The sequence below is a fragment of the Saccostrea echinata genome, unplaced genomic scaffold (assembly GCF_033153115.1).
Source record: "Saccostrea echinata isolate AGI-Se365-2 ecotype Australia unplaced genomic scaffold, CSIRO_AGI_Sech_v1 ptg000001l, whole genome shotgun sequence".
Taxonomy (NCBI): domain Eukaryota; kingdom Metazoa; phylum Mollusca; class Bivalvia; order Ostreida; family Ostreidae; genus Saccostrea; species Saccostrea echinata.
The window spans coordinates 49,639,457-49,665,326 of record NW_026889750.1 but is presented as its reverse complement, the minus strand read 5'-3'; the positions used below and the strand labels follow the sequence as shown (position 1 = coordinate 49,665,326).

Sequence of the window (25,870 nt, the reverse complement as noted above, 5' to 3'; positions counted from 1 at the left end):
CAGATTATTGTAACCCATTCTATTCCTGAACTTGTACTTACCGCCTGTCATAGGTACTGTCCACTTCAATAAATATAATCCAATTAAAACACACTATGAATTAATTCCTCCTGATATAATGATGTTTACACCATGTGCAATCCAATAATGATAATGGTAAAACTAATACTCATAGGGTGTTGCAAGTCCAATATGAGGCGCGAGTTTAGAAATTTTCAAAAATGTGTACATATGTGACATACATGTATAAATTATACATTTTAATTAAAAACGATGTTTTTACATGACTTTGTGCTATTTATTTCCAAAAACAGGCAAACGGGGGGGGGGGGTTAACAAAATTGATCGGGTTTGGGTTTTGGAGAGGGTTTTTGCATACCCAAATACTGATAAAAGTTTGCACAATTGGATCAATTCTGAAAGTTGGCATCTAATTTTTTTAAGTTTATCAAATTGACAAAAACTCTATGCACTGAAATAATATCTTTAAAAATTTCAATTATGGGCCAAAATTTACATCCCCTCTTTAAAAAAAAGACATAATTTACATTATTAATTAAATTCTGTAATTTCAGATTGATAAAGAATTTAGTATATGAAATGCTAACATAAGAGGCCCAGGCATGGGCCACATGTTCACCTGAGCATTTTATGCTCGATTTGCCTAATACATGTACTGTGAAAATTAAAGAATTATTGAGGCTTTTGTAACCCAGATATGAAGGAGTCTGCATTTAGCGGCAAACACCTTAATGCGGGCATTACTGTCTTATTCTAGCATCTAGTTATTCATATATCAACTCGATATATCCCAATCAACTCGAAATTAAAGACACCACAGAGTATGCCACATCTGTTTCCTATTTGGATTTTTATCTATTTTTTTTATGACTACAGACGTGAATGGTCAACTAACAACTTAACTATCAATACGGCAATTAAGGAGGGATTCTTGTCTGGTTTCTGACTAGATGAAATATTCAAAGTATATTTGCTTATATGTTTTATATATTTAGATGTAAGAGATTTAAAAGATCATATTTTTCTTTCCTCATCACAATTGTACAACTTTAAATAGAAATGGTAAACTGAGTTTGAAATCTAGCAGGGAGTATATTTTTGGCGGAATGGCGGCGTATGAAAATATCTTCTTTTCTGCCTCTCAAAATAATTATAGAACAATGAATTTAGTTGTAATTTTTACACAATCAAAGACTTGGAGAAAATTTTTAAATGTAAGCTAAATTAATAATAAGGGACTCAAGTTATAAAATATATCAAATAAATATGATTTTCCACACAAACTACAATTATGTTAGATTTTAAAAGCTTCCAATCTAAGTTCAGATTTGAGCCAAAAATCCGTAAAGTGTTTTTTTCTCTCTTAGTAAACGGTCAAAACATTTTGTTTTTATATCATTTTGTATCTTTATATGACAACTTTACCATATGTGAAAATAAGAAAAAATTTAATATAGGAAGCATAAAAAAATAACTAAAATATCTTAAAATTTTAAGAAAAATAGAGAAAATTCGGATTAGCCAATATCCATTTTAGTTAAATTATTTATGTCAATTTGGTAATATCATCTTATAGACCCTATATGGTAATATCTCTTTATGCAAAAAGAAAAACATTTAATTTATTGAAATAGAAGTAGGCATTGCATGATTGGCAACAGTAATTTTTTATTCTTTATATCCAGGGAAAAGGTACTGACCTTGACCTGACCTTGCCTCTAATATAAAACGGTCAAATTTAATCTAACTGATACCATCACTTAGTGATATTGTCTCCTTGATTCTGTGAAAATTTCATTGATTTTTAAATATAAGAAATAAGTGTTCTTATGAGAAGAATCCCTCCTTAAGGGGACTTCAGCCTTTCCGCCGTTAGCTTTCCATAATTACGGGGATTGTTCAAAAAGTTAGCGGACTTCTGTCATAACTTTTTTTTCTTAACCTCATTTTATATAAGAATTTGGTAAACCTGTTTTAACAATGAATTCGAATGATATGTATCAAAAATTTAAAATATATCATAAAATCCTGGTATTCCAAACTTATTCAGAGTTTAAAACTGAGAAAATAGGGTCATGGAGCAGGTCAAAATTTAAATAATTACAAATAATACACTATATTTAATGTATATAATCACATCTCTGTAAAATGGCGGTAAAACGAATAAAAATCTAGACGTTCAAATTAAGAATTCTTACACTAAAAAAATTATTTACATTTTTAAAGAAATGATTTAGCCGATAGGTAATGGACGTCACTATGTGTATTTGTGACGTTATGATAAACTGAAGTTTTTTTTATTTAGGAGGAGTTCAGTTTTGACATTCGAGATGCCCCCTCTGCAAACCAGACTGTAGAATTTTATATTTCTTACAATAATGCTCAGTATAATATTACTCATCAAATAAATATAATCAGAGCAAAATGCATTTCCCTGTGTAATTCTATAGTAATTGTAACTGTATTTGGAGATGGTACCTAATATAAAATAATCAGGTTGTAGATTTTGCTGAAACTTTGCATGTACACTGAAGTCAGTGTAGGTTATACATGGTATAGAAGTAAAGAGTTTCTCTATTGTTGTTCTTACATAATCTCCCTTAAAATCATTGTGACGTCACCTGTATTGTATCCATTCATTAATTAATGTTTGATAGAGATAATAATTTTTTTAATTTTGTATATATGAAATGCGTGGAGATAACGAACAGTATTCAAGCTCAAAGGTCCATTAAACAATACAAATTTTGGAGCAGAGCAAACACGGACCTCTAAAACATCAGGTGGGATCAGGTGCCACGGAGGAGTGAGCATCCCCTGCCGACCGGTCACACCCGCCGTGTGCTCCTTGTCATGATCGGGAAATAACGGAAAAATCCGTCGGCAATTAATTCAGTGTATAAAATAGTGGCCTAACAATTAGTATGAAAAACGTCAGTCAGCATATGACTTAATATATACTGAAAGGAAAAAGAAACGCAAGGTAAACTTTTGATGTGATTTAACGATACATTTTTGAATGTATTTTCCAATATTGTTATTTAAAACATTTACACATATCTTTAATCAAGAAGTTAAGAAAATCATTTGATTTAGACGAATAATTCAAGAGAATTTGAAACTCATTTAACGGCACACCCACAAAAGTAAAATCGAAAATGTAGTCTTTATCTCCCATGCCTCTCTTAAGCATCGTGGCTCGGACCTACGGAATCTAATAATACAAGCCTCTTATAAAAGTAATGTCCAAATAACTATATATCACTTCCATTCTCAATGACCGTGTAGTGTACGTAGGACAGCGCCGCGAGAATTCCATCGGAATCGAAAGCAAGTTTTTTTGACTTGTCTAGATGGCCGAGCGGCCGGTCTAGCACGCTGTTCCTGTACTGCTAGGAGACATATTCCGTAGGTCTTGAGTATAACCCCGGGTTGGGGCGGAAGTTTAGTTGATAAAAGATAACCTACATGTTGGCTGTACATAATAATGTTTTCCTGTCACAACAAGGGCTTCTTTATCATTGTAATCATTTAATATTTGTCCATTATGTGATTTAAATTAGATATTAATATTTTGTTCTCTTCTATACCAAGAAGTATAAGCATCGGAACGATCCGATTTTCATGAATAATATCAGACTCTGACTCCGCCATCTTTTTTCTGAATCAGCAACAATGGTTCCCCAGTCAGCAATCCACTATCCATTATCCGGCGTCGAGGACAACACCAGCAATGCCAGATTTGCTGTTTTATAATGGAAAGCGCCCTATATTTAAGAAACTTAGGGGACGTTATGTATTCAACATCACGATGCAGTAAAATGTGCTCTGTGGCAACAAAACATGTTAATCTTAGAATTTAGTAATAATTATGTGTTCCATTTAGGTTGCACAACAGTATCAAATCTTGCTATATATTCTTTCCAAAAATGCGCAACTTTAAGTAGGTGGTATTAGTTGAAAACAAACTTTTAAAAAATTTCCTTTTCAGATCTTGTAAAACAATTCTTTATAAAGATTTTAGTACCAAAAAAATACATAGCCATCCAGCAAGGCACGCAAGTTTGTTTCGGTCGAAGTCGAAGAGGTACTTGAAAATCAAGTCCAGGACCTAATCACTCCCCACTCAAATACAGTGTATAGAAAAATCAGCACGCCCTAAATTATAATGAATCTAGTCAATACAGGAAGTTAACATGTTTTTCATCTCATAAAAAAAATCAGCTCCAGTCTCGTGTTAAAATGCCCGAATCGGAAGGGAAGATTCAGGAATTATTTTGCGTCAGCCATGATTTGACGTGAACCTCAAGTGAAATACTGTTATGACACCTGCAATATTAAAATGGGATTAAATTTTACACATAACAAAATAAACATTTACATTTGATAATGTGTTGATCTTGAAAATAATATTACGAAGACTGTCATTGTTTGCGAACTTTTCGAACAATCCTCATTCGTAGAAATACTAGTATATTAAGTTATCACCTGCATGCATATGATGTTTAAATGTCTCCTAACTGATTCGATACGCAGGATCATGTACTGAGAAAGATCAATATTTAAATCGAGACAGGCTTCTAACAAATATGTTGATGTTGCAGGAGTTTCAACAGTTTCTTTTAAGGTAATATTTAGATTATTCAATGGTCGTAATAATTACCTTATTTGCAAAACACAACCTATTGTTGGGTCTGAGTTTCATATCAATTGTTGGGTTATTGTTTTGACAGAAAATTGAATTTAGAGGTACAAGGTATTAAGTAATATCAATTCATGTTGTTTATATAAACAAAAGGTATTAACTTATGTCTGCAAGTACATGTTGTATGTCCTGACAGTACTGTGTAAAGGTATTACCTAAAGTCTAAAGTCCAGTGTTGTATGACTGTCGTTGAGTAGCAGGGGTACTACTCAATGTAAGAAATTCTGTATATGTTATATCCCCTTACGTATGTATGTCGCAAAAGTATTTACTCCTACGACGTGACATAGTTTTCTACCATGAAGATGAGTATATTTAAAATATTTTGTACCTCAAATAACACAAAAAGTAAATTTCGAAAAAAAAAATTTGAATGGACCGACTTTCATTTGGGTGGGTGACTCGAAGATTTTGTTTCAAACAAATTGAAATATATGTACATGTATATGCACGTCTAGACATTTTTATGGAGAGAGTATAAAAGACCGAGCCTGTTGCAGTTGCCTGATTCCTTCAGATTTCCTGATTAATATTGTTCAAAGAACTTCCTAATATCAAAGATGTAGAGCTACTACTCAATGTCAGAAATCTAGTACATACTGTATATTTAGAATAGTCGTCCTAACATTAAATTGCAGAGGTCCGGACCTATATCAGAAATCTAGTAAATCTTCCCTCAATGGAACAAACATAATCTATTGAATACAATAATTGCAACATTTATCATAACACAGTTAATAGAGGTGTCTGTTTGACCGACAAAATAAAAGAGTTCTGCCTGTAATGTCGCGAGGAGTTCCGACGAAAATAATTATATCATCAAGATGTTTTATACGGTATCCATTTCAGTTCAAAATTACTTGTGCTATTACAACTAAAAATTTTCGACTATTACTATAAATCAAGTCAATGCGTCAATGTTTTAGATTTATTATCTTTTTTAGGAAATATTTGCATCTATTTCTATGTTTGCTTATCTAAACCAAGAGGAACATAAATATAAACACTTCAACAGGATTTTTTCAATTAAAATTGAAAAAAACCCACATGGTCCGTAATTGTACTCACCACTTACTCGTGATGCAAAGGAACAGAAAAAAAAAAACTATTTAATTTGCGCATTCCTTTGACTTTAAGGTTAAAATTTATTTCACGGAACTTGAATATTTGATATGGGTAAAGAAAGGAACTAAAAGAAATCTTACAAAATTAATATGTGGTATTTAAAACAGAAATAAAACCCAGGAAGACAAGGTACAATCCAATTGTATTGTACAGTGCTGTTTTCTTTTAAAGAGACTTAGTGAGTCAGAATCTCATATTTCTATTATGATATCTGTATCATAAATCGAAAGATTCATAAAAATATAAGTATATATTGCAGAGTTTAGACAAATTCAATTGCACCGTGAAGCAAGTAAAGAGTACAAAATATAAATGCCGGAAAAGCAAATTGAGGTTGTTTCTACTGCATCATTGTTATCATCCATGTCAACCTTGACAATGAAAGTTGGAGTTACATGTGATAATGTAAGAGGAAGTCTAAAATTAGATTTTAGCATAAAATGCATGTATAGACAAATACATTATATCTCTATTTTTCTCCTTTCCATATGACAGATATTCATAAATGTTTCAAATCGAAATTAATAATATATTGGTCACTTACACTTATCTTTAGATATAAATGATTATAAATCAATGTCGGATACTAGTAATCAATGTCGGATAATGTTCGAAAAATGAAATTTGAAAGTAATAGGAGCTACCGAAAAATTACTCAAAACCCGATGTTAAGTCCAGTCATCCTTTGCAGACACTACACAGAAGTGGTAACACACCACCTAGGAAATTAATATTTTACTTTTCAAACCTTCGTTTATAGTGTATTTGATACATAAATATGTTACCAAAGTAAAAAAGAAATGAACGAGGCATTTAAAGTGCTTAACTGATAAAGAAGTACATTGTTAATTGAAGCGTAACCATTTCATAGAAAAAATGAAAATCGTGCTCACACGTTTTCTGAGGAATAAATTTCTGTTTTTTCTTGCGTTTGCATTCTTTATGTTTGTACTAGTTAAAAACTCAGAAAAAAATACCGTATGCGGCGTTTGTCCCAAGAAGAACCTGCTAAATACAATCTATCATTAATCGAATTGTTGAATGCTGACTGACATTTTTCATACAAATTGTTAGACCATTATTTTTCACACTGAATTGTCTAGGAATTCTCCCGTTACCCGATCATGACAAGGAGCACACGGCGGGGTAACCGGTTGACAGGGGATGCCTACTCCTCCATGGCACCTGATTCCACCTCTGTTTTAAGGCATGTGCTTGCTCTGCTCCAAATTTGTATTGTTTCAATGAAGAACTACAGACAAATATGTGCTGCTAGTGTTTTTTTTCCAGTAAAAAAGTGGACGTCCTCGTTATCATATTGATATTCAAGACGTCGTATTCACTCCTGCCTATGAAAACTGATTTGCAGTTTGTAAATACAAACTTTTGTTTATAGTAATTACGTTAAAAAATCATTAAACATTACAAAATAGGAGCTGAGCAAACACGGACCTATATTACATCAGAGGTGGGATCAGGTGCCATGGAGGAGTGAGCATCCCCTGCCGATCGGTCACATCCGCCGTGTGATCCTTGTCATGATCTATAAATAACGGGAAAATCCGTCGACAATTCAGTGTGTAAAATAATGGCCTTACAATTTGTATGAAAAACGTCAGTCAGAATATGACTTAATGATAGATTGTATTTGCTGATAAGGTCATTGTATCGACCATAGAACTTACGAAATGATAACTTTAAACGAGACTGTTGATATTCTTGTTTCGTCAACTTGTTTGTCAATAGTTTACCTCGTTTTAGAAATTGTTCATACGTAGAGCATGTTCTTGCGTAACGAATCAACTGAGAGATATGCACCCCATATGCAGGTGATAAGGGTATATTGCTACACTCAGTAAATAAGGGAAGTTGACTATTGAAAAGATGAAGTCATCACGTTATCATAAAGTTTGGTTGTTAGATTACCATTAACGTCTTTTTCAAGTTAAAATATCCAAATATGAAACAGATGTGTCAGACTCTGAGGTATCTTTTATTTCAGGCTCACTGGGATATATCGTGTCGACATATGAATGAAAATAACTATTGTTAATTGATAATACGTCGTTTGTTAAAGCTACGTTGTAAAGAAATAAAAAAAAAACATCAATACCAACTTAGATTTTAGAAAGACAAGACCAACATTGTATCATCGTTTGCTTTGCTTTGACAAAAAATAAAATGAATGTATGGTTCCTTTTTTCCTAAGTCCAAGACAAATGTTTTATGAAATTAATACTAAACACTAAAAACTGTTTTTGAAGTTGATACTAGTCTACTTAAAAAGCACTATATTAAGTTGTTACGGTACTCCATAAAAATTGCTTTCTGAAATTGATATTGTACTCCATTAGAAAAACATATGTATTATGGAGCCCATACTGATCTCTCTGAAAATATTTAGAACACGCTCTGGGAGACTTAAACCCCATATGCAGACGATTTCTAAACAAGGGACGATAGTAAAGATGAAGTCATCATATTTATCGAAAAGTTTATTCGTTAGGTGGTCACCAGTGTCTTTTTTTTTTGTAAAACATCCAAATATAAAACAGATGTGTCAGACTCTGGTGTCTCAGTGGGGTTATGGAATCAACGTAGGAGTGAAAATGAATAATGTTATTTAATGAAATGTCGTCGATATATCTAAGTGTTGAATTGATAGTCACAGTAAGAGATTTCTTTTTTCATGTAGAAGGCTCTGAAGAAATTCTGCTTCATAAGAATACAAAACAGGTTACAAATAACGGGCCTTGATTAGTATCCAAGGGAATTCAACAGATTGTTGGAACATCTTGTCTCCGAAGATTGCATAAATATTGTAAAACATCTTTTTATATCAATTTCGGAGTATATTGTATGTATAATTTTAACAAGATAAGTTTGCTAATGACAAATGACAAGGTATGCAAATGAAATAGGTGAAGATAACGAACAGTGCCCCATTTTTGTTGAGGAAACAGTCTATGATTTCAAAAAGCCTGATCTATAATTTATCGTTGAATAAGGTGTTCAAAAGTCGTACGTTTCAATGCTATTGAGTTTGGTAAAATTTTGTGCTTTCGAATTTTCTAAAAGTTCCTTAGAGTTTTTTAAGTATCCACATCTACGAGACTTGATCGATATTTAATGCAACCTACACTTTATCTTAAAAATTGTAGAAGCATTTAATTTTGTTTTTTCACCGTCTAGAAGTACCATTCAAGAACTCATAATCATCGAAAACCGCATAGTTTTTCCTACAGACATCGCAAAGAAATTCACTTTTAAAGTAAGCACAATCATTACACTGAGCTGAAAACTGTTTAAAATTGGTCTCTGCTAAGAAAATAAAAACGAGGGTGTATGTAAAAACTACGCATTATTATAAAAATCGCTGCTGAAGAACCAATATGAAAGATGTGATTTTGATATCCGGAAAGACAAGCCTTTCAAATGAATTAAGAAATCAGAAAAAAGGAGTGTTTCAAGATCGCAGTTGCACTGGTCATTCAAAATCTGTAGGGACACAATAAAACGTCAATGCTATGAGCAACATTTCTGTAAATGCCAGATTTACCTTGAAAGACGTTGGTAAGACACTAAACATTTCATCATCAAAGTTAATAGAGTTCTGACAAAGGAAATATGAATCTAAAAATATTTCTATATCAGATGGGTGCAATATTTTCTTACAAATGCCTAAGAGAAAACATGCGTTATATGTGCCAATAGTCTATGATAAACGTAAGTTATGGGTTTTGAAACATTGGTACACTTTTTAATGCATAAAAGGACGCAAAATATTAAAAAGAGGAATTAGAAAGAAAGCTTTCGTCTTAATATTGCAAAGAAAGAACCTCCAAGCATGTTTACACAGGTTTACTCTTTAGCCAAGAGGTCCGATATTACACGAACCTACATCCAAAGGAAGGACAATCAATAGTACTTTTAATGTAAAAATTACATTGAGGAAAGTTCAGCAGTTTTCTTTGTGAGGGAAGTCTAAATGCCGGTCCCCAAGTTAATTTTCTTGTGTCTGACAACGCTGCTGCAAATAAGCATCTATTAGAATGTAAAGGGATTTTGAAGAAAGAAATGTTTACAGAGCTTAGCCCTCCTCCGTATTTTCTACATCTTAGTCATTGTGAGATCTTTTTATTTCCAAAACTCATGAAAACAATCAAAGGAAGAATTTACAATTTTAGGTTTATCATTGAGAAAGTTATTGATCATTGTCCTTTGAGCATCCCCAAAAAGAGTATGTTGAGGTGTTCTGATCATGAGTATAAAGACTTTAGACATGTGTAAATGTTAACAGGGAAAACTTTAAGGGGTTAAAAATATGTATTAAAAAAAACAACTGTTTCTTGTGCTTTTCTTATTTTTAGATCGCATTTTGCATTACTTATTGAACGACCCTCGTAACACAACTTTTACAGTACAGTACACCTGAGGTTTCTCCTTCACTGCAGTTTTCGTAAGGAGTAAAGAAAGATGCTAGGAAGAACACTTACTAAAACCCTCAATGTATCTCTATTTGTGAGGATTTTTATGAAGTTTAGGTATCCAGTATAGGTATAGTAACTCAAATTCAATTCGGTTGTTGGGAATATTAAAAATATATCTAAAATTGACATATGATTTTGAAAAATTTCCTTCTATGAGTATAAGTTGGATTATCATTTGTAAAATTTTTACAAATTGCATAAACAGGTTTTGGAAAGGTAAATTTTAATAAACGTGGTGGTGTGTTAGCCGTTTTGTGTAGTGTATGTTGTTACCTGTTCCGTCAACTGGTACATATTGATCGTGTAATCTATTTAATTTTTTTCACTTCTGAATTATTGAAGACAGAAATATATATCATGGAGGAATGCCTCACAAAAATTTTATTTCATACATCTTTAAGACATCTCTGTTAAGTTATGGTTTCAGCATTGAAAGGCCGATATTAGCTCTAAATTATTTTATTAGATTTATTTTCAATTTTTCAAAGAAAATGAAAAAAAAATTATTTACAAATAAGATGCTTTACAGTTAAAAATTTGCTGTTAATAAATATAATATGAATATCTTCTAAAGTATGTAAAGAAAAGACAGATAGACATTTTTTTTTACTTAAAATTTATCCATGTAAATAAAACACATTTTCGTGAATATTTTCATAACCTATGGATAATTTATTCAAAAACAAGTCACAGATAGAAAGGATATGTTAGACAATCGTATTTTAAAAAGAAAAGTATAAAAATAATCCTACTTTTATCAAGACCTTTGCTGCTCAAGAAGGGTAACTCTAAAAACTTAATCTTACTTGCCGTGATTGTTGTTAAGTTGCTTCCAAGTTCTAGGAAATGGACTGAGGATTCACAATCTCAATGCCTAATTCCACATTAAAAAATTTTAGTGTTCAAATTTCTCTACGTATTTACAGCTTTGGAAGTTTAAGATCAATGACAAAGACATTTGAAATGAGCAAATTCATAATCAAGTATAAATCTACATAAATTAAAGTGTAAAATGACTTTTACATGATGGTTTTATTTGGTTTCCCAATCATTTTCAATTGGGCAAAAATTCACATTTTTTAATACTTTAAACATTCCAGTCAACGAAGGTGAGTTCTATCTATCCTACCTTTACTAGATTCCTAAACTTCATAAAAATCCTTACAAACAAAGATACATTACCGGGACCAGCAAATGCTCTACCAAGTCCCTTCCTGGACTAACAAAAATATTAACTGCTGTAAAGGAGAAACTTCAGACATACTGTGCAGAAGAATATTCTAAAAGTAGTGTAAATCAGGTTTGGATTCTCAAATATTCCAAAGAAATTTATGAAAGTTTTTTTTTTAATTCAAAAATAGTAACATCAAAACGTATGACTTGTTTGCACTTTATACAACTATTCCTGACGATAAATAAAAAACTAGGCTTTTTGATATCATAGACAAAGTTAATGCTTCTTCAATAAAAATGGAACTCAGAAATTTTTATGTCTTGTAATTGGTCATCAAAATCACCCTAGTTCAATACATGTGCAGTTGATATCAAAAGAATGCAGAGTTCCTCATTGACAACATCTATATACCGTAGTCTTTGGAGACCTGGGCCTGTTTTACAAAAGAACTTACTAATAAGACCAAAAACTTAAGTTGTTTGTAAAAGTTTGCAAAAATCAATCATTTTGTTTAAAACTGCTAGTTTAAAGTATCTTTCTACATTGCTTATAAAAAGATTAAAACCATTTTCAATGTAATGTAAATTAGAAAGTTATAAGCGGAATTCAATTTTTTGTCTTAGCCGTTATAGTTCTTTTATAATACAGGCCCCAGGTCTTCCAACAAACTGTTGGAAATCAGATGGGAACCAATTGTGCCCCTTTATTGACTGACTTGTTTTTATATTCCTATGAAGCAGAATTTTTTTTAAAAAAAACTTCTACATGAGAAGAAGAAACACTTCCTATGACGTCATATCGAGTAAATGAGTTTAGTCCGTCTTTTTGGTGCTAGATCCATTATGACGTCATAATTTAATGTTACTTTTTCCCGTACTTTACGACTTTAATCCAAGACTCTCTCATGTAATGAAGTTACACAACTGTGATAGTGTGAATGACATGCAATTATTCTGAGGAATGCAAAATTCCTGAGAAATCTAAATAGTACAATATATTAATGAAATGTGTCCGAGTCAAAGGTCTGTTAAAGATTGTGTGTAAATTTTGTAATATCTATCATGAATTGACGTGCATTCCTTTTCATGATTATTTGTTAATTATTCATAATGGTTGGTGTATGATAATAATGTTTCCCTAAAATATTATCTTTTTAAATAAAAAAAATACATTTTTGATAAATATTCACATTGTAAATGAACGCAACCCCAAAACAGTCATTTAATAATTAAATCCTGTTTTCATTATTTGGATATGTTCTTCATCATATTAAGGATTGAAAACATTCTGACAAAGACTTCTGAAAAATATTTATTTACAAATTTAGGTGGTATATTGACTCCAAAAATATTGGGCACATTCGCAGCACAGTTAAGGTTGCAGTAAGGAGGCGAGGCCTAATTTTTACGGGAAATGCTTACTATGACATCACACAAAAATATAAGGTCTTTAAATTACCACAAAATGAAATGATTTGCTATTTAAAACTGTTGAATAGCTTTAAATTACACCAATACTAACTAGTGCATGCATTATTGTCGTTGGTTAAATCCCACACAGCAATATATAAACATTTCACTGATCGCAATGCACTTGTCAATGTGACGTCATATCGTAAAATTTGACGCAGTTTGTATGCAATGAGAAGCGGATCAAGTTATATTTATACAATGAAAAATGTATTTCGTAATTAAATAAAATATAAATTGTAGATATATAAGAGGCCATTAACTTGGATGCGATGTCTATTTTATGATTTTATTCATATACTTCACGTACATTCCCTAGACAAGCGATACTGTCGTATATTTGTGTACAGATTCATTGAAGGGTAATAAAAGGGTCGTAATAAATCGATATATTGCAAGGGCATACACTCAATGAATTATGACAAGCTTTTACACATAAACTGAAGAAGTATGAAGATACATGTATTTGAAAAGTGCTGCGAACCTGTTGAAATCTTGCAAATGAATTAATTATATCTATATTTAATTTACTTGACCAGCAAAATATTCAACATACGGTCTAACAAATGTAATTTTAGCAATTAGAAAGTAGAATCTATATAGGTTAGCAGCACTTTTCACAAACTACAAGGAGTGTTGAAAATAATTATATGTTAAACTTAGATTTTTAACTTGGTTAAATGTCCTTGCAATATTAGAATTTATAGATGACCTCAATACTTCAGGGATATTTGTTAAAATCACGTGACTGCCACATCACGTGACAAATCTAAATAAGAAATCTAATCGTCCTCAATATGTAGTTTTCAACCACATTGCATTTGTGCGATAATAGTAAAGTCCTAAAAAGAAACGCCCATCCTTGTAAAGAATGTATTTTCTATCTAAAAAAAATCGCCGATATTTCCATTTGGCACCTTAACTGTGCTGCGTTCGTCTATATTCGTTGAAATGTGGATTTAATCTTTTATGTCAATTGAATAAAAAAGAATTTATTCTTGAATAATATTGCTTAATATGGTTCCATTAATAAAGTCTATAAACGACGATGTTTGAAGAAGTATTTTTGTGATTTATTATATTCTCTTTATGACCAGTAGCCCCTAAAATGGCTGAAAATATGTAGTCTCAGTGTAAAATTATCATTCCAAGTTGCACAGGCTCCACTACATTTAATAACAAGAACACATATCACTGATTGATCAGAGAGTGCTAATTTTTCATTTTGAAAAGTTTGAAAATCTTGTGACAAAGACTTTTCCGACATAGGAAGTTGATAACAATATTAAACGGAAGGTGTGCCCCGATTCACATGGCCATGAAATTATCTTTTTTTCCGCTGATCAGAGATCGAGGTGGACTATCTTTTTATAAATTATAATTTCTCAACAGCTCCCTTTCTTTAAAAGGTGCAATAATTATAAGAGAAAACATTTGCAAATGTAAATATTGATAGTTAAAATGACCTTATTTGCAAAATACAACTTCTTGTTGGGTCAAAGTTTCCTACCGAGTGTGGCTATTGTTTTGACACAAACTTTGACTACAGATTACTGCGTTTACTTGATCAATGCTCACTGTAGTTATGACCAGTCAAAGGAACTGCTTACTTTTCATAGGTACCTGACAACACTTTTTTTCCAGGAGTCCGTTTTTTCCCCTTTTCTCGCCTTGTTTTATAGGGTATATGACATTGATCAACATTCATTCACCGCCTTTTTTAGATCCACGTCGTGATTATGCAATTGTATGTAAAAGAAAATTTGCTGGAAATACATGTAAGTATCCGGAAGCAGAATGTATTGCTTATCTCCTACACAAGACACGTGACAAAGATCCTAGTGAACTTGTATATTAGTAAATACTGAAACATGTCAGATGTGATCGAGCTGACTAATTTTACACTTAACATCTCAAGACTCAACCATACAAGATCAAACAATTATATAAGCTATGATACTACATTTACTAAACATTTTTTTATAAACCACAAGAACAGACTTTATCAACCATTTATTGTTAATAACAACTACCAACAATTCGACATCTTGGAAATAAATTATACGTTACATCGAACTACAATGCATCTTTTGTTTCGTAATCATGAACAAAATGAATACTTTCAAATAAATAACTGTTGCATTTGTATCTCTATATCAAATGTAAAATGCTTAATTACATCAGATCAATTGATGTTTATATAATATCAATCAGAAAATATCATCGGTTAAAAACATTTCACTTTCTCAAGTAAGGGCTTTATAATACACAAATACATACTGAAAGATGAAATACATCACATAGACACATTAGCCATTTTACAGAAAAGACAGAAGGAATCCTTCTTTTGTATTCAGTACGTTCATAAAATGTTTCACTTTTTTGTCTTATGAAATTTGAAAATGCTCAACTTGTTATTAATGACTCTGATCCTGAATCTCTAAAATTATACTTGTATTTTTTTCATCTACTCTTGTAAAAATCATTAAATAAAACTGAATATGGTTTGCCACTATATATAAAACTTTTTAAAATAAGTATCTGCCAGTTTCATTTAAAATGTTTTCCTCTTCAAAGTGTGTATACCGATACACTTCCAATGCTGCGTAAAACATACAAAATTAAAATGTATAGAAACTGTGGCGTAACAGCCTTTGCATACAACATGCACCTTATGGTTCACCTAACGTAAAATAATTATGCAATGTTATATCTAGATGAATTTGTTTTTCTAGTGGTAGAACCAACCAGAAAAAACACTACATTTTATCACAGCTTCATATATAAAACTCAGGTATTTACTACCCTTTCTACCATAAGAAATATAACAACGTAAAACAAAAGGAAACAGTGCATTGTATAATTGAGTCGTTCATTCGTCAACTGTATTCCTAACATCTAGAATCAGACATTGACATACCAACAACAAATTAATATTATCTCTTCAGAAGAGATATAACAGTATTAAAACATTGATCCTAATCATCAGTGTTAAGATTTGCATTATTCTACACGTCATAGACAAATCTTTTCATATTCCAATACAAACGTATACTACATGTACATATATACTATATGTACATGCAAGGTAGTGAAAGGGTCATGTCAAATTGGTTCCATTTTCAATATTAATCAATTTAAATCAGCATTACAATAACACTGAGTAAAGAAAAAGATAAAAATCTTATACCCGGTAATAAAGGACAACTTCGTTTTGAGAAGAATACTCGAGTAAATATTAATATGGCCATTTTTGTCTCTTGAATGGATGCTAATTCCCCACAGAAAAAAACCATCATAGAAGAACACAGATTTTGGTTTTCTTGGACTCCTGTATAGAAACTTTCTCCTCACATTGCATGTCATGTTCCTAAAAGGACAAACAGTTTTTAAACACAATATTCCAGTGTACCACATTTTACAAATCTCTATATTGGTAAATAGACCATTTATTTTATCACTTTAGATCGCAAGTAGATAAATTCAAAAGAGTGCAAAAACTGTTTTCGAACAAACACTTATTTGAGCACAGAAAATGAAAACGAGATCAAAGAGTGGAAATTAAAATGAAAGATAATAAAAACAAAAAATAACCAGCGAGAAAAAGTAGGGAATTATTACAAATCTGTTACAGTTACCAGAGTTTTCTTAAATCATACATGGTAAAACTGCATGCCTATTGCCATTAATTAAAACTTGATCATATATACAAATATAAAAAATGCTTTTCATTGTATCGATCTCAAAACGCCAGTGTTAAATGATAATAGCTTGTGATATATTACTTTTATTGTGATTAATCAACATTCCAAAACTGGAACAAAAAGAATTAAAGTGGAATTAAAGATCAAACAGAACACAAACTACTGTAAATCATGCCAACATAAACCTGATAAAAGACGGTAATAAATATCTACATATTTAACTAAAAACTGCTAGACTAAAAGGATGGAGCTAAGAGGGTGGAACTAAACTGAATGCAAATGAAGGACCTTTCTCTTTTGTTCTGTGATATCGGGCTTCTGAGAGATACCATTTTGTTCGGGACTGTGAGATTGCTGCTCAGGTGGAGTTTCGTCATCTGGGTAAATATTTGGGAAATTATTTTATCTTACAACACAATGTAGAAGCATTACTTTATTTAATTCTTAATTATTGCTAATCATAACTGAAAAAAAACCCACCTGAAAACAGGTATAAAATAGTGTTCAATTTTGCAGTTATGTGGCAAAAGCCACAAAATAGGCATATATTAGAATTGTTTCTTTTTTTTTTTTTTTTTCAAATTATTAATTCTATTCTACGGTATGTCGCTAATCAGCTTTTGAAAAAAAAAAGTCTGGTCAATGTCGCTAATATTAAAATTATCAATTACATTAATAGCATATTTGAATTAAACAATGCAAATTATGCAAGATTCAATTCAAAAAACGCTTATGAAGACCATTAGAAATAAGATTTATGAATGACTATTTCCGTTGCTCAGTAGGATGCACACTGACCCTAAATTTTCTTTATGATTTGGAGTTATGCTACATGATATCAAATATAAACTTCATCAGAAAAGAAAAGTGAAATATAACCTATGTCAGGAGTTGAATACCCTATATGCTTCTAGATAAATTGAAACACAAAAAGCTGTTTAATGAAAAAGAAACAAGTTTCTTTTAAGATAGTCAGTAATATTTGCTGTCCTAGCTTTCACCTCAGACTTTCTTACTTTGCAAAAAGATTTCAAAACCCTCTAAAATTTTCATGTTTTTGATACTCCATAAATTTCTTACATTTACTCTGATGCTAAAATTTCTTTGCTATGAAATCAGATTTCATTTGGTAATAGATCCAATACACACTTGTTTTCAGAAGTGAAGTCTTTTTTAACTTGTTAGTAGAGCTTAGGAACAAATACTCTCAAAGAGTAAAAAAAATCTTAAAAGGAATGTTACTAAGAGGAGACAGTTTAAAAGTTTATTTTTAAGCATGTGTCATTTGACATAGAATGTATATATAACAAATATTCACGTAAGAAATTCAAGGAAGAGAAAAATCCCCCAGTTTCACATTTACTAAAAATAAAAATTCTATACAATCTTTTATAAATACTACTCTCATACGACTGCATGTCTCTAGAAGAACAAAACACAACATAATTTCCTATTTATTTTCAAATAATTAATTAACTCAATTAATGAATTGAAAAAAAGCTTTCTAATACTACAACTTATCTTTAAAACTGCACTATTTTCAAGCTTGTACAATGTTAATTTTTAATATTATTTAATTGTTTCTAGATATTTCACTACATAACTAATCTGATATGTCATTCTAGTCAATATATTACCATTATACAGATTTATTAACATTAATATAACAAAATACATATAATATTTTGCAAAAATTAAGTATCATATTACTCTAAGTGCACATAGTAAAAAATTATGTGATGTAAGATTAGTAATAAAATCATTTGTCAAAGCATAACAGACAAAGTTGAAGATTAATTTATCAGAAATCACAACAGGCTGTGTGTGATATTAGTTATATTAAACAACACAATATACCAATACAACAATGGGCAAACATATGAGGGTGCTAACCATTTTTCTTCCTTGCTGTCTTACTTTCATGTTTGTCAGCTAACTCTTGCCAGTGTTTCTTATTGTCCAAGACACCGTCATACAAAGGGCGCAAATTCTGATTCATCTCTGCAAACATCTGTCATTTGCAACAAGAATACAGGTAATCAACAACAGATATACTTCATAGAGAAAGACCTTATTTGTTCAAGGATATTCTTTCTGCTGAGTCTATTTGGGGACAACAACACGCTGAGAACTACAAAATTACAACGGACATTTTGCTGGTAATTGGATGTTTCTCAGAGTGCAAATATTTCGTGAATAACACTGCAAATGAATACACCCCAATTACAACAGCAAATTAACAATTATCATTTTTTCAGGCATTGTTGTCAACAGAAGGAAACAACAAAAAAAATTTTTTGGAACAGGGTCACAAACATTCTGAAGGTTCGAAACAGCAAACAGTGCCAGGGCCAAACATCCTATTCATGTGCAAACAATTGAAAAAAATATAGCACCAAGTTGTACTGCACGAGACTGCAGATTCTGCCATTTTTCTTTATTCTTCAAACATCCTTCTAGCAATGGATTCAAATCTCCATACAAGTCTGTCAACGTCTGCTCAAGGTAAGAACATAAACTTACAAGATCTAAAAGTTTAACTGGTCATGATCATGTGGAATATCCAAACTGATTGGAAAATGAACATGTCTTCAAGGGCCTTTTGTTCCATCATTATACAGAATAGAATTATCAAAAAAAAAAAAAAAAAATTAATTCAATTTTTGTAAAATGCATGATCCTCATTTTCTTGCAATTACATTGGCTGCAGTCAAGTTAAAGCTTTGTTTAAAGTACTATAGTACATGTAAGTTCAGTTGAAAATTGATTCTATGATATATTGTCATTCACGTTCATAATAAACACAACTACTTTGAAAATACAAAAAATACATTTAACTGAAATAATAAAATGGATTGAAATATTAAAATTCAGAAATATCTTATCAGAGATGAATAACAGAAACTGACAAAACTTTCCATACTTATGAATTGAAATAAAAGTAATGGAAGGTGACCTTTCCATCCTGTTTTTATACAAAATCAAAGAAATTTTAGCTCAGTGTTAATCTTTGAGGAAAATAATTACACCTTATAAACAGAAATTTTTATCCATTTCTGTTAAATATAAAATGTTAAAAAGGAAAATTAAGCAACTATATATATATATATATATATATATATATATATATATATATATATATATATTATGATTAAATTAAATAAACTATAAATATGAGTATATCTCAATGGTATATTTTTATATCTCACTGGGATATTTTTATTTATTTCTTAATTTTATTAATAGTTTATTGGAAAAATCTTTATAAAGCTTTTGAATTTTGGTACATTAATTGACGTAGAGTATTCTTCATTCAACAGACCTTGTATATTGGAAGACAAATTGCATCAATGAATCCAACTTGCATTTTAGGGAGTTCATCTTTCTTTTCTCTATCCATCATTGCCTAAAAAGTCATCAATAGTTATAGATGCTGGTACTTACAAGTTAATGATTGCAGTATAAAAGTGATTAACCCTCATATTTCAACCAACCATAGGGGTTTCTCCCAGTTCACTTCTTTCTTTATCACCCTGTTCAAAGAATTCATTTGCCACTAACTGAGCAACCTTCTCTTGTATCTCCCATGGCTTAGTGATGGCAGCTACGTCACATGCAGTCATCATCATAGCTCTACAAACACAAGGGAATATTATATACTAACGTACAACATTTTTATATTCAGTTACAAAATGTGTTTGGGAAACAATTATATCCCCATGTTTCAGCTCAAGGCTAAGGTAAGTTTTTCAAATGTAGGTCAAATGGGTTCAAAAATGTTGGTACCCAAAGATAGGTCTTGTCAAAAGGATTGCACATGTGAAATGTGAAAGTCCAAACACCAACCATTTGAAAACATGGCCCAAGCTTAAGTTTTTCAAAAGTGTGCCATACTCCAAGATCAAGGTCATGAGGTCAAAAAAATGTTTGAACCAAAAGAAAGGTCCTGTCACAAGAAATAAATAAATGCGATATGAAAGCCCTAGCACCAACCATTCAAAAGTTAAGGGCAAGGTTAAAGTTTATTAAAATTTTGCAAAAGGTCACACTCAATGGTCAAGGTCAAGAGGTCAAATAGTTTGTTACCCAAAGAAAAATCTTGTCACAAGGAATACACAGGTGAAATATAAAAGCCCTAGCACAAACCATTCAAAAGTTATGGGCAAGGTTAAAGTTTTGCAGAGAAACAGACAGATGAATAGACAAAAACTATATGCCCCAAATCTTCTTGATTATGGGATCATAAAAAAAAAAAATAGTATCTTTATACAGAAACAGTCAACATAATTGATTATTCATGAGCATTATTTGACAGTGTTTTGGGGAACATTGATTCTGTAAGCCCCCTCGGGATGAAAATAATGCCTATTGCTCTACACTGGGCAATATTTTATCCCTTGGAGGCTAACATTATCAATGTTGCCCTCAAACCCAGTCAATATTTGTATAATATAACCTGACTTTGTACAGCTCTACACTTACTTCAGTAAATCTTTTTTGTACAACTCTTTGTACAGCTCTACACTTACTTCAGTAAATCTTTTTTGTATGACTCTTGGTATTGCTCTACACTTACTTCAGTTAATCTTTTTGTACAGCTCTACACTTACTTCAGTAAATCTTTTTTGTATGGCTCTTTGTACAGCTCTACACTTACTTCAGTAAGTGTTTTTTGTACAGCTCTTTGTACAGCTCTACACTTACTTCAGTAAATCTTTTTTGTATGGCTCTTTGTACAGCTCTACACTTACTTCAGTAAATCTTTTTTGTACAACTCTTTGTACAGCTCTACACTTACTTCAGTAAATCTTTTTTGTACAACTCTTTGTACAGCTCTAAACTTACTTCAGTAAATCTTTTTTGTACAACTCTTTGTACAGCTCTACACTTACTTCAGTAAATCTTTTTTGTACATCTCTTTGTACAGCTCTACACTTACTTCAGTAAATCTTTTTTGTACAACTCTTTGTACAGCTCTAAACTTACTTCAGTAAATCTTTTTTGTACAACTCTTTGTACAGCTCTACACTTACTTCAGTAAATCTTTTTTGTACAACTCTTTGTTCAGCTCTACACTTACTTCAGTAAATCTTTTTAATATGGCTCTTTGTACAGCTCTACACTTACTTCAGTAAATCTTTTTTGTACAACTCTTTGTACAGCTCTACACTTACTTCAGTTAATCTTTTTTGTATGGCTCTTTGTACAGCTCTACACTTACTTCAGTATATCTTTTTTGTATGACTATTGGTATTGCTCTACACTTACTTCAGTTAATCTTTTTGTACAGCTCTACACTTACTTCAGTAAATCTTTTTTGTATGGCTCTTTGTACAGCTCTACACTTACTTCCGTAAGTCTTTTTTGTATGGCTCTTGGTACAGCTCTACACTTACTTCAGTAAATCTTTTTTGTATGGCTCTTTGTACAGCTCTACACTTACTTCAGTAAATCTTTTTTGTTCAACTCTTTGTACAGCTCTACACTTACTTCAGTAAATCTTATTTGTACGGCTCTTTGTACAGCTCTACACTTACTTCTGTAAATCTTTTTTGTATGGCTCTTTGTACAGCTCTACACTTACTTCAGTAAATCTTTTTTGTAAGGCTCTTGGTACAGCTCTACACTTACTTCAGTAAATCTTTTTTTGTATGGCTCTTTGTACAGCTCTACACTTACTTCAGTAAATCTTTTTTTTTGTACAGCTCTTTGTATTGCTCTACACTTACTTCAGTAAATCTTTTTTGTACAACTCTTTGTACAGCTCTACACTTACTTCAGTAAGTCTTTTTTGTATGGCTCTTTGTATTGCATTACACTTACTTCAGTAAATCTTTTTTGTACGACCCTTTGTATTGCTCTACACTTCCTTCAGTAAATCTTTTTTGTATGGCTCTTTGTATTGCTCTACACTTACTTCAGTAAATCTTTTTTGTACAACTCTTTGTACAGCTCTACACTTACTTCAGTAAATCTTTTTTGTACAACTCTTTGTACAGCTCTAAACTTACTTCAGTAAGTCTTTTTTGTATGGCTCTTTGTATTGCTCTACACTTACTTCAGTAAATCTTTTTTGTACGGCTCTTGGTACTCCATCTCTCCTTCCTGTACCAGCTTCTGGAAGTCACCTCTTTTTCTGTATTGTAATGAAAATACACTCAGATTAAGGAAGAAATAATTTCTGCTATATATAGAAAAGCTAAGATAAAAAAAAAATTGAAATTGAAATGTTAATGTTTCATTATAAGCAAGGGTTTGTGTTGATGATTAAATACTACAATCAAAATCTCTCACTTCCAAATATTTAATTTTTTGAAAATGTTATACACTGATTGAAGAAATCTTACTTGAAATACAAAGCCAAGTCTGTAGACAGAATAGCATGCTCCAACATCTTAATTACATTTCTGTACTGTGTAGGTGATAGTGATTGGAAAATGTTATTTCCCTAAAACAAATGAAAGCGGAAGTCCCTGTGAGATTGTAGCTCTACCAATAATTCAGGGAAAAAAGTTTAACAGCTAGAGAATATCATTATGTTTTACTTTTACATTTTTCTCTGAAAAGTGACAATGTTTTCTTTATTATATAAATAAGACAGAAAGAAGCAACATTTAACAACACTTGAGTAATTTGAAATATTTTAAAGTTCTTCAATCATGATTAATGGTTTGTTCTGTTTTTTCTTTTTCAATTTGTTACCATGGCTAAATCATACATGGAAATTAGAAATTTATCCAAATTATGAAACTTTACAGGACAGACATGTAAACATGCATTGTATGGACAGTTGGACACAGACAAATACAGACGCTCTTCTGAAGGGACACCAATTATCAATAATCATAAAACATACTTTTTAAAATTGTAAATGGAATACTGTGAACTAATTGTAAAACAGTAAATGCTGGACATACCTCACTGTTCAGAATCATAATACAATGATCAAAATGGTGGTGTTCCATAACAGATGTACTGTAGAGCATTGCTAAAGGGGAAGCCACTCTGTTTCAGACAAAACAAAAATTCTGCATTTTATAAATGATCATAATACAAAGAAATAGCAAAACAATTATTACTGAACAAGAACATCAGCCTAGAATGCATGTAACTAGTGAGTATCATCAGTATTTCAACTTGTGACCATTCTATAGCTCCATCAATGTGTATTTTTACTATTAAATTGGTACAAAATACCAGCTTTATTATCAAAAGGCATGTAGTTTCTCTGCTTTCCAAGCTCTTGCAGGCCTTTCAAAATCTGACAGTACTGGGTATTTTACTTGGCTGAAATCATGATTGTACCGGCCAAAATGTTTGATAGAGAAAAATTCAATACCATATTTAATCAGAATCCCTTCCACAGGGTTATACCTCCTATAATTGTAAAAGTAACACCTTTTTCTAATGTTTTTGAATTAAAGCCCTGATCTTGAACTTCAAGGTGATGAATTCCAAAACTGTGGTTGATTGGTAACTGCTTACATTATCATGCAAAAAGTGTCCTCCTATATAAATGTGCAGTCTGAGTAATTAATTAAGGTATTAATATATCCAGTGAGTTTTTTAAAATTTATAAATAACTTGTTCCCAATCTGAGCCTGAACCCCTGGAACAGGAACTTATGTTTGGTATAGAGAAAATGCTCATCTTAAACACATAAACTATTTTCTGGATAGATGTCCAAACTTCCTTTCACTACCCAATTTTATAATGTATACCTTTTAACTTCCTTTCACAACTAAAGGATGATTCTCTATAAGGCCATTTTCTGGCCTACGATAAAATCACTTAAAAATGTGATTTTATGTAACTTTAATCATTATATTTCATGATTTTGATGTTTGTTTTTCAACATCGATCACCTAAGTCGCATGATTTAAAGATCACATACGGCCGTCAAGTAAAGAAAAATTGAGGATAGGTCTATTTACCTCAAGTTTTCATGCATGTTTCTAGATGTAAATGATCAGAAATTGTTTATTTATGTCGGAAACATATCAGACTTAAGTAATAAAAGCAAAGATTGTTTAATTAAAGGCTAAAGATATTTTTTTATGGCAAGAATTTGATGCATTCACATTTTGCATATTTTGAATGTAAATCTTTACAAAATGCACCTCGTACGATGTTGAAAAATGTTTAATTAGCATTTAATTAAAAGTATTATTTCATATATGTTTATATTGTACTTGTGTATTGTTTCTATAGATGTGGTACCTATTTTACGCATAAAATGCCCATGCAAGACATGAGATTTCTAAGTTTCTTTTGAACTATAAAAGTTGTGTATCAAATGTTTAAAGTGACAGTACTGCGCATCTCATCAAAAAACTGACTTGATAAAATTTTCCGACAAGATTTGGAATTTTTTTACAACTCATAAAAGTACAAACTTTCAGAAAATTACAACTTTTACAATTAAATAATTTGGATTATTTCATTAAAATTAATAGTTATTTATGGGACGTAAATATATACATAGCAACGTGTTCGGGGTTCCACATTCCATGCTATGCACGCCTGCGTTGTTTTCATAAACAAAACAGCATGGTTAGAGAGGGAAGCCCGGTAGGCCTGCTACGTTGACAAAGTCGACCAAAAATAAAAAGAAACTGAAAAAAGAACTTGAAAAGCAACTTTCCTTACTAAAATTTAGTTTGGGGATTAATATAGTCGCTGGATAAGGAAGAAACGGGAACTCGGCGACACTCACGCAGGGCTCTCGAAGGTTCTATTCGACAGGTTTGTTGATACTTGTTATCATTTCTCATTTTTCCATCGCTTTCAGAGAAAAAAATAGTGTTAACTCAACATAAAAATACACCTTTGACTTATAAACATTGTTGCCATTTGAAATGCTAATTTTTTTTAACTGTGCAGAAAAATATTTTGTTTGACATTTGCCGCGATAACGTATGATCAGTTGGTTTTTCCTTTCTCTGACCCCAATACACAAAACGTCAACATTTGTACTTTTAATTCTGTTAAATTTGCCTGAATGCAGACTAAAATCTTCACGATTATTATTTTAGATTATTTTATCAGAAAGTTATGATAATTTGTTTTTGAAAATTGCTTTTACCTAATATTCATTATAATTGTAAACTCTACAGTGTAGGCACGTGCCGTTTTAGAATTCATGTGGTACAAATAAACAGATCTAAGATTGCTCCAGTTCG

The 25,870-nt window shown here is 31.3% G+C and overlaps 1 protein-coding gene across 6 annotated transcripts in view; it reads right to left on the bottom strand.

Annotated features, from left to right (window-relative positions):
• Positions 1–14,982: 14,982 nt before the first annotated feature.
• LOC133193907 (cGMP-specific 3',5'-cyclic phosphodiesterase-like) overlaps positions 14,983–25,870 on the bottom strand; it is a 52,765-nt gene continuing 41,877 nt past the window's right edge. For 3 of the 6 annotated variants that reach the window (XM_061329830.1, XM_061329845.1, XM_061329823.1), the window contains 8 exons: positions 23,606–23,693; positions 23,036–23,136; positions 22,747–22,824; positions 20,183–20,321; positions 20,011–20,094; positions 18,582–18,699; positions 16,977–17,065; positions 14,983–16,354 (listed from right to left, as the gene is read on the bottom strand). In XM_061329830.1, the coding sequence (XP_061185814.1) occupies positions 16,280–16,354; positions 16,977–17,065; positions 18,582–18,699; positions 20,011–20,094; positions 20,183–20,321; positions 22,747–22,824; positions 23,036–23,136; positions 23,606–23,693 (772 nt within the window). In that variant the 3' untranslated portion in view covers positions 14,983–16,279. The remainder of the gene's footprint in view (positions 16,355–16,976; positions 17,066–18,581; positions 18,700–20,010; positions 20,095–20,182; positions 20,322–22,746; positions 22,825–23,035; positions 23,137–23,605; positions 23,694–25,870) is intronic. The other 3 variants (XM_061329838.1, XM_061329852.1, XM_061329857.1) reach the window with 3 other exon arrangements.